Here is a 10431-nt window from a genome sequence, read left to right as displayed (position 1 = left end):
AGCAAGAAGTAGTTAATTCAATCGGTCTCATCTCCATTTTAAAGTCACCAGTATGAGGAAAGATGCATTTAAAGAAGCTGCTTATTAGGGAATTATGATCACGACTACAAATCTGGTTCCACCATAGCCTACATAAAACACTGTCAGAAGGGAGTTTACTTTTCTAGACAATAACACAGAATAGTACCGGGAAATAACATGAAAGGTCAAGTGCATAATGGAATATGATGAGGTGGAACTTTCGGAGAAGCAGTAGTCCCTCACTCTTCAGAATAGTTCCTATCTTTTCATCTATGTTTCCCTATTTTCTATCTTGTAACATCTTCTGAATGCAGACACTTTGACAGCATCACCATCCAATATGCCACCTCTCTACGACGCAACCAGGAACTGAACGGGCCGAATATGAAACTGCCACACGTGAAAGGAGGACTCTTTGCACAGTTTTAAGTCTGGCAAATTCACACTTTATATTTCCCCCGACTGGCTGCATCGCTGTGTTTGGAGTCGTAACATTTGCAATAGCGAGACTGAAACACTCACAAAGGTGCAATTGCGAGCTGAAAACGTGCACGAATGCAGAGCTTTGCAGCAGCCACCTGCTCTGTCTCGTAAAATGTAATGTGCACATTACAGCAGGATTGCTTTCTCTAATCTCAACAGCACAATACTCTGTTTTCTGCACAGCTCTGTGTGCATGTGTGTGTCTGCCCAGTGTTCTACAGCTTGCTTTTACTTGCAGTGAGCATGCTACTTCCTGTATTGCTATGAATTGCTTTTACCAGAACCATTTGCAGTAGTTCATTACAGCTGAATCACCATTACTTGACTCAGCCATGACCTCCTGTGAAGCTCTTTTGCTGGTGAAACATTAGTGTGCCGCTCAGTCATGCAATGCAGAAACAATCTGCTCCTTTTTTAGTCTCACTGACAGAGGACATTATGCTGAAGTGCATCTTTTTTTTTGCTGTGGCTAAATATTGGCTAAAATACTGGTATTTAGTGGAGACGTGAGTTATGTGAGGTCAGAAATGGAGACGCTTGCACAGGCAAATGTTAATGCTCCTTTGCTGGCACAAGAATTTTTTTTTCTGTGGTTATTATTTCCAAACAACTCATTTTCAGATTAAGTATCCAGATTTAAGGAGCGACGTGGCAAATGGCATCACATCCAGAGGTAATCAGAGTTGTTTGAATAAAGAAAAAGAGCAAACATAAGCTATTTCTCCTACAAATAAGGAGATGGACAGTTTAGTCTTTGCAGCCCTTTGCATTCTTTGCATAATAATACCCTGTTGTCAAGGAGAGAGGAAGGAAGGAGGGAGGAAGGAGAGGGGAGGAAACTGTGCTGGAAGAAAAGCTCATCCAGACAGTGTGAAGTGACATGCTCTGGATTTTAGGAAACTAAATGCGCACTGGAGGAGGGAGCAGCACTTTATACTTTCAGAGCTCTTTGGACTTGTTATTTTGAATCTCGTCGACGTCTTGCCAAAGATGACAGAAAAGTAAACATTTGTCGGATCGATGGGCAAATCAATTGTTGCAGGGGCGGTATCTATGACTCTAAAGTCTGCTTTTTTGTTTTTTTCAGATCATGCCACGTTTGAGAGATGACGCCGTGTGATGGGCTGAGCAAATCCTCATCCTGCTCGTGCGTACTCACAGCTGCTTCCAGAGCGAAAAGTTACTGAAGTTGTCTTTCCTTCCAGATTTTTTATTATTATTATTATTATTATTATTTTCAAATCCTCCGACTCGCCCTGCTGTCCGCCGGCCCGCCCCAGCATGCTGGACTGACGTCTGAGGAATGGCATCGGCCGTGTTTGAAGGCACGTCTCTGGTCAACATGTTTGTCCGGGACTGCTGGGTCAACGGGATCCGGAGACTCATCATCAGCCAGCGGGGAGAGGAAGAGGAGTTCTTCGAGATCCGGACGGAGTGGTCCGACAGGAACATTTTATACTTGCATCGGAGTTACGCCGATCTGGGGCGGCTGTTTAAGAGACTGGTGGAGTCCTTTCCTGAGGACAGAAGAGAGCTGTCCAAGTCTCCGCTGATAGAAGGTGGGTCTGATGGGAATGTGACAGTTATACGACAGGAAGGTGGTAGAGTATTTAAAACAGTGACAGAGTGTCACAAATGTTGTTTCTATTATTATACATTTTTAGGGTTGAATTCGGATCAAAGGCGTAGCTGCAGATTATGGGGCCATGGGCAGGAGGTGGCTGGGGGCCCCTCAACTTTCTCTTCTGCTCTAGGCTACTATATATAATTGGGCTGCAACAAACAATTAAGAAGGAGGAACTAAATACCAAATATTTGCTTGATAAAGGACTTAAATAAAGGCAAGACAAAAAAGAAAAATTGTTTTTATGCACTGATCAATTCCGTAACATTTGTTCTTTCAGACTAGTGGGAAGAAAACATCCAAACACATTTAGGTGTTTATTTTATACTTGTTGTCTATTTGCATCTGCAGATTTCACATACTTTAAGCAAAAGTAATTTTTTTTAAAACATCTGTTTTGAAAAGTGCTCTATAAATAAAGTTATTAAAAGTTTGCATTAGATAATGCCTCATTTGCATATTTAAACGACACATTTCAGAAACTTTCCATACAAAAAAAAAAATCGTTTTAATGTAAGTTATCAACTGCAGAAGTTTCATGATGATATCTATTATTCACTTTTAGTTTAAGTTTGTGTTGATCATCACTGAAATCCTTCTCTTCTTTGCTGCAACACAAATGCACCTCATTGTGGCCTAAAAGTTGGATTCCCCACTGGAGAGAACTACCAACTCTGACTTCCATGTGGAATTTGCGCTCTGCATCTGACGCACCATAACTCTTTAGGGGGGGGGGGGGGGGGGGGGGGGGGATGTTACTGGGCGGTCTGAGCATGCTATTATCTGGTGCTCAGGAACTGACCCCAGTTCTGCTTTAATCAAAGGCGATGACAGATGTGTCCCTAATATCTAGCGGTGTGGGAGTGAGCCCAAACAACACAGGGGGAACTCTAAACTCTGCAGAGTAAAGACCAGAGCTGAGATATAACCAGCTGTGAGATGACAATTCTTGATTCTGTCCCCGAAAAAAATAACTTGATTTACAGGTTGAATGGCAAAGCTGCAGGGCTTTGTAGAGGGCAGTCTTTTGCCATATCTATCCTAAACCCAGGGCCCTCAGGGTTTGGACCTTTGACACTGCCAACAAGTTTGGCAAAGCTCCCGACTTGTTCCTGTTCCTTGCCACTTCCCTTTTGTCTCTACCCACTGAGCCTATACGAATGTTTTGGAAACATCCCCTCAGTGGTGACTGAAAAGCTTCGCTTCCTGGCCGTGCACTGAAATAGCCGACGAGCTTGTTGACAGCTCACTGCTCCGCTGCTGCCAGTGCAGTCTGCAGTGCATTTTAGGAAGAGACATTTTGGATCTCATGACTCACTTTTCACTTCTTTTTTTTTTTTTTTTTACTGTCTGTGTCACCCTTCATATGATGAATGGATCAGATCCGGCACTGAAGGAGACCTCAGTGTTACTTTAGTGACTCAAGCTGCTTTGACAATTTATGCGATGGATACCCAGCCACAGGGTTAATAACATTCTCCTAATGGCCTTTCTTTAATTCCTACCTCTGTTCAATATTTCATTTGCATCCCCTCTAATCGCCACTTAGATTGAAAGTCTCTTTGAAAAAGTGTGGCTCTGGCCTTTCTCATTCCGCTTTGCTCCAGTTTCTGGCTCCGCTGGTGTTTTTCTGTTTCTGTGCTGCGTCTAAGCAACAAGGAAGGCGTGCAGAGCTTCCAGACGGATGTCAGGATGATGAGAGAGAGGGAGAGAGAGACGGAGGAGTGGACTTCCCATATTTAGTCCCTCTGGTCGGCGAAGGCCCCTTTACACTTACCTTACATGTGACCCCCGGGTGAACACAGACAGGAAGCGTTTGCTCACATTCCATGTGAGACGGATTCCACCGAGGAATTCGGACACAAGCTGTGTCCGAAATCACTCCCTCTTACTCTCATTCACTACTACCTACTTAAGAAATACTCAACAGTGTGTTCTTGGACACTGATGAATCATCATCTCAGTTGGTTATTACAGCGCTAATTCCCACATTAACAAAGGAGGGTCACTGGACATTACATTACTCCTTCCCTCATAACAGATTTATGGAATAGATTACATTACATTCATAGAATTTACAACCTGAAGGGTGTTATATTATGTTATATTATGGCCACTGAAAATTAGTGCCAGTATTCAAAGAATAGTTTGACATCTTGGGAAATAAACTCATCCGCTCACTTGTTTAAGGTTAGATGAGAAAATCGATATCGCTCACATGTATGTCTGTTAGATAGGAGCTACAACCAGCAGCTGGTTAGCTTAGCTTAGCATAGCATAAAGACCGGAAACAAGGGGAAAAGAAATGCGCGTAGCCGGACACTCTCATGGACATGGAAGTTCACTGAGTTTGGACGTCCTCTGCTTGTTGAATGAGGCGTCCAGAAATACCTCCATGACAAAACTGAGCAGAGTTAGTGGTGAGGTGATGAAGCAGGCTGCCGACATGTGCTTATCAGATCCATGCAGGAGATGGCTGTGAAGCAGCTGATGCTTACCACATGCGATGACTCTTCAGATAATGTCTTTGAGGATGACTTGTACACAGTGCAGTTCCTGTTGTGCATCTACTTCTACTGTGTTATTTCAGCTAATACGTGAAGAAGTGGCTTGTCAACACGGCGCGTTGTCACACAACTAACAGACGGGTAACTTAAGTGTGGAATTACAAAGAAATACGAGACATGCGCATACAACAAAACTTCCATGTGGCATCCATGTACTGTTACTGAACATGATAAACACTGCCTCTTAAGCTCATTGGAGGTAATTTAGAGTGAAGGGCATAAAGGAACAACCGCATTTTGAAGAAGACCACACTAGAAGGCCAGACAGGAAATAGACCCTTTCAGAGGAAATTGGAGGAAATACACTAGGGACCCTGTTAGGAGAAAAAACAAAGTCTTTGAAGACATTATCCAGTGGACAACCCTGTAATTGTCACAAACAGCAACTCTGAGATAAAATATACACACAACATATTATATTTCGTAGTGTTTGGGGATGAAACTCGCTGTGTTGTGTGGTACTTTGGTTGATTTACAGTGGGAGGAGAGGTGCAGCGGGAGTGGTTTCACTTAAGTGGCACACAGCAATTTTGGTGTCAAGATTGATGGCATTATGTGCCGCCCTCCTGCTCGCACAAAGTCAGCACTGCTCACCCAAGTTTTCTGCCTTTTCATACACTTCATTTGATGGATGCGAGCCAGATAGACCTCTGCAGAAACCCCCTTTATTCAGTGTTTTACCTTCATCTTCAACCAGTCGACACGTCTAACCGCACAGAATGTGATTATGTTTATTGTAGTGATGCCAGGAATGCAGAGTAGATATCTGTCAGCCACAACAGCACATTAACGTCCCCTCTTATGCTTCGGATGGCAGCAGGTATATGCGTTGAATCTGATGTCTCTATTTAGGGGAGGCGTGCGAATTCAAATTACAGCAACACACATCAGATCCACTGTGGTTATTCGCGATTAAATCTTGCGCAACCATCACCGAGCCGTTGCAAAAAAGTACCACGCATACTTCTCTTTTGTACATCAAAGCAGGCCTGTTATAGCTCAGTACTCCACACAGTCTGCTAGTTTGTGCTTTTGTTTTGTTTTAATGCATTACAGCAGTTTTTAATGAATTAAAAGATGTTTGAATTGTCTGAGTCATGCATCCTTAAAAAAACCTCTGAAGTCTGAAATGAAAAAGAGACATCCTCAGTCTTATGCAGCATGTTTGAGCCTCTCTACTCCATGACCAAACTGTTAGTATGTCATGGAGGAGAAACAGCATTTTAAGGGGGTCCCTCACACACCCTCTGATAATACCATAATACATTCTTCCTGACCCCACCCTGTTTCCATGTGCACCCTGGGTGCCTGCACCTAATAATAAATAATGAGCAGTGGATTCATAATGTTAGAGTCCTACATAGCAGAACATAAACGTAACTAATGTGTTGACAAGGATAACAGCTAACACGACTGGGTGTAGTTTCTGTGGTGAAGTTCATCATCCTGGCTTTGTTTCCGCTTAAGACGTACACTGCTGTTAATGCTCCGAATCGACCATGAGAATCAGCCGTTTCACAAAATGGCCTGCATTGTATCAACATAAATTACACTAATGTAATGGTTTCTAATATTCTTTGTTGAGAATTGTTTAGTTTTAACTTCTGGTAAGTTTCTCCCACCGTTGAAAAGGGGGAACCACACTGTGACACACAGTAGGCCTGCTTTAAATATGCTTACAACATTAAATATTTAATTATTTTTATTTACATGACTATCTATATTTATATGCAAATGCAGATTGTGTGAGCAAACTTGACTGAATTTCCTGAAGAAAGTGTCTTCCATATATTTGGCAATAAACTCTCAAGCATCAGAAAAAAAACACTTGCCAAAACAACACAATATATCAGTATAAGCCTTTTAAACTTGTAATATCTGTCACATTTACAGGAAAAACCGTAAAAAGGGAGTTTAATCAAACATGATCCAGAGGCGGTATGAGGTTCAGACTGGGTGGGAGTCTCAGTCGGTTCCTGGCGATGATTAAACTGCCCAATCACTCCTCGCGTCCCCCTGGGTATGATGTCATCACCGCTGGCCATTATAAATGGATGAGACTGTGACTGTGACTGTGTTGCTTTGGGCTCTCTTACTCGGAACTTCCATGTAACAGTAACCGCTGTGTGACTGCGTTTTGTCTGCACCACTTACATCAGACAGAGACTCATCAGTGTGGCTGCCGTCTTCATCATTATTCTCCCCACCACTTCCCTTTGTCAGCGCGGCAGTAAATGATGCTGTGCTGACTGCTCGCTCACACGGGCGGCAGCCCTGTGCTGCTAAAAGTGCTGATTTTACACTCCCACTGCTTCTTAAATTGCATTCCTAGTGTTACGCAGGATTAACGTGTCATTGTGAATAGCTTTCCTCTCTATTTCTTCCCTCTGTTATTACTACTGTCTTACAAATGTTCGCAATTACTCTGGCAGTTTTACAGCGTCTCACTGTGTTCTTGTTCCAAAGACAATGATAAGAAGTCTGTTTTTTTCCCCTCCTCCTACTTTGGGTTAATATCAGGGATCATTGTTCATAAAAAGGTTACTGTACTAATCAGACCAATACCGTTTCACTTGCATTTGGAGCAACCTTTTTCAAGACTACAGGGATAAAATCAGACCCGTCTGGCTTTTTGTTTGGACAGACAACAGTCTGGTGGCAATAAAGGTCAAAGCAGCTGCCCTTTTTTTATCGCACAGGCACATAAATAGTTTTGATTCAGACTCTTTACTTGAGATTTGTAGATATTTTGACGTTATTCTTTAGGCTGTAGTTATTGATGCTGTTGTATTGTATTGTGAAAAGTTCAGGGGTTGTAAAAAACATCAGAGATAAAAAACAACAACCTTACAGTTGACACATCACCAAATCCTAAAGGTTACAGGCTTCACAAAGACGGGATTAATTGCAGAGTTGGTGTGTTGAATTACTTTTGATTTGAACTGCTTTTGAAATCCTCACACAAGATCGGATGATTTCAGACATTCACATGTATGTTTCAGGGCTGGTAAAAATCAAAGAGGCCAGCGATATTGAGGAGAAATTGAACGAGGTGGAACGGCTACTGAAGAACGCCATCAACATGCCGTGCAAGGTCTGTCTCTAACTGTTGCCCATCAAATGATGTCTTCTGTCTGTACTTTGTTAGCATGTCCATTGGGCAGCAGAAGGTTTTCATGAAGGTAGATGTTTGTAAACTAGATCGCTAACAATCCCGACTCCACAGTATTCCAGGTCGGAGGTGATGTTGACTTTCTTTGAGCGATCGCCGCTGGACCAGGTGCTGAGGAACGACAAAGTCCACAGAATCCAGCCGTGCTTCCAGAGTCCATACAAAATATCCGGTATGTATATCTAGTATACAAAAATGAATAAATAAATGGAGCCACCGTTGCTTGTCGTGATGACTTAACCGGCACTCTGGACCTTTTCAGAAATCATGCGGTCAAATGGATTCTGTCTGGCCAACACAGAGACCATCGTATTTGATCACAGTCTCCCCGAAGAAAAAGAGAGACCCTCCTCCACTGACTCTGTGGAACATACGTGAGTGTTAAGACCACTCCTCAATATTTCTTTCTTTTTAGTCAATCCATCTGCAAGATGAACAAATAAACTGCTTATTTTCCCACAAATATCAGGATTTCCATGTTTGCTCTTGAGTGTTTTGGTGAGTGGGGAAGTCCTTGCAATGTGACCCAACCACAGGAAGTGTGTCTGTGCACCTCTTCCTTCCCTGGGTGTGGGAAGGAAACAAAAGAGGAACACATTCCTTCACATAAAACAACACTTTACAGAACTCTTAAATAGACTACTTTTTTTCTTACTTGTACAAGCAATAGAGTCTCTATGGATTGATGTAGACCATTACACGGGGGTTTTAATCAACGCTTTTGATTCCTGTTTTTAGACCAACGGTTCCATCCTCTCCTTGGAGTAATGTGTCTTTCATTTTGTTGCCAGGTATGAGGATGGAACCGAGTTTCTGCCAATGGAAGCAGACCTGTGTGAGGAGGAAACAGAAGCGTATGTCACCAACCTTTCCTACTACCATCTGGTCCCATTTGAAACTGACATCCTGGAATGAACAAGTGATGCCTGTTGATGGACATCTGATGCTGCCACAGAGGAATACGTACTCTTAAAGGGAACCTGGCTATGCAACGCTGCACATAGCTGCTCCAAGTAAATGCTGCTTGTCCTGGTAAATATCGGAAAGACTGCAGCACCACTTTTTTTGCCACTTTAAGCGACCTCACCAGTGTGCCTCATTCAGAGCCTTACAAGAGTGTGTGAAGAAGAAGCTTGACAGGATTGTCTGCATGTCGGCTGCAGAGGGCTTTAATGTATTTCACGCAACCTGTGGCAGCAACAGTGAAGCCCCTTTCAGTCCCGGAGCAGATGCAAACAGCTGGAGAGGTTTCAGAAGAATTCATCAAAGAGGGGAAAGGGCCACACATCAACCTGAACTTGGAGTCACATTTACAGTATTGGACCTTTCACTGTTACTGAAAAACATAGCAGAATCAACCAGCACTCTGTCTTTTTTATATCTCGGTTGTCTTATCTTTTGGCATTCATTCTCCGGTTTGCCAGGAGGAACATCCGCCTGTCGTCTTCTCATTTAAACCTTTTCTTTGTCCACGGTGTCGCCACTCTGGTGTTTTATTCCTGCGGGAATACAGGAAGCTGTCACGAAGCTTTGGTGCTGTCACCGTTTGTTTACGGTGCGATTTTCACCAGAACTTTTTTTATTTGTAAAATACCAGCTTAAAACTTTAGCATAAAAATATGCGAAAATAATGAAGCTTTTTATGCTAATAGAATAAACATACAGTATACCGTATATGCGTGTGTTTTACTTGGTTCTTGGATTACTGTCAAATTACAGAAAATACACATTAAGACATCATTTTGCCACAACTTTCCAAATTGAGAACTTGATGCTGCCTTTTTGGATGTCTGTGATATTGTTTATTAGGTTTTGTCTGAATTATAAATTATAATATGTGTTTGTAATGTAGCTTGTGTGACGTTGCTTATTTTATGTTTATAAAGAAAAATGATTTGATATAATAGAGCGGGGAAACATTCTTGCCGTTATGTGGACAACTGGATCTTCTCACCGCTGTTGTTGCCATGTGAAGAGTGATGAAATAGGGGAAAGAAAGCTTTGTTTTTTGGGTCAACTGAGGTCACATCTGACCCGTTCGGTAAGATGACGCGTGTGGGTTCAGTCAGACAGCTGACTGGAGTCTTACTGAATGTGGGAGTCTGCAGCTCGGCCTGCGACGCGGGAACAAGTCCACTCTTTATCTCATAAGAAGACAAACGATCTTGCTGTACTAAAACTTTCAATAGGAAAAAACAAGTGTGGGAAATAATCAAACACTTGATTAAAAGTCCTGCCTTTTGAAGGTTTTCTGGGTTACTCTCACTTCTCTCAGTGCCTTGTTTAAACCGTGGAACTCATCGGAGCACAACATGTGTTTTGAATGCAGGTGAAAATTAAAACAAAATGTATATTTGTGTAGGGTTAACTGAAAGGAAGTCCATCTGTATTCATTGTTTTTAACAGTTTTGTCAATCAGAAGTCATTGTGGCCTTACAATGTGGGCTCACAGCATGCTTCCACTTTCCTGCCCCCCCCCCTCCTCTCCAAATACAAAAGGCATTGGACCTGAACAAATTTGGCACACGGGGCTTCAACAGGACCATCCTCCGCATGAGTCTGTT

The 10431-nt window shown here is 42.5% G+C and overlaps 1 protein-coding gene across 1 annotated transcript; it reads left to right on the top strand.

Annotated features, from left to right (window-relative positions):
- Nucleotides 1-1346: 1346 nt before the first annotated feature.
- On the top strand, nt 1347-8802 carry pxdc1b (PX domain containing 1b). Its single transcript, XM_076080720.1, has 5 exons — nt 1347-2063; nt 7698-7789; nt 7922-8039; nt 8130-8241; nt 8659-8802. Exons 1-5 carry the CDS (start codon nt 1808-1810, stop codon nt 8780-8782), a joined length of 702 nt encoding a protein of 233 aa, XP_075936835.1. The 5' UTR covers nt 1347-1807; the 3' UTR covers nt 8783-8802.
- Nucleotides 8803-10431: the final 1629 nt, after the last annotated feature.

Source organism: Anarhichas minor, unplaced genomic scaffold, assembly GCF_050575085.1.
Source record: "Anarhichas minor isolate MPS153535 unplaced genomic scaffold, ASM5057508v1 ptg000074l, whole genome shotgun sequence".
Lineage (NCBI taxonomy): Eukaryota > Metazoa > Chordata > Actinopteri > Perciformes > Anarhichadidae > Anarhichas > Anarhichas minor.
Note: the sequence above shows the minus strand (reverse complement) of the source record. Positions and strands in the feature narration are given on the sequence as shown.

Bases quoted from the DNA above. Each gene is read 5' to 3' on its own strand.
- pxdc1b (XM_076080720.1), top strand. From the start codon at position 1,808: ATGGCATCGGCCGTGTTTGAAGGCACGTCTCTGGTCAACATGTTTGTC. The intron at 2,064-7,697 runs GTGGGTCTGATG...TGTATGTTTCAG, and splicing joins CAAGTCTCCGCTGATAGAAG to GGCTGGTAAAAATCAAAGAG. The intron at 7,790-7,921 runs GTCTGTCTCTAA...CCGACTCCACAG, and splicing joins CCATCAACATGCCGTGCAAG to TATTCCAGGTCGGAGGTGAT.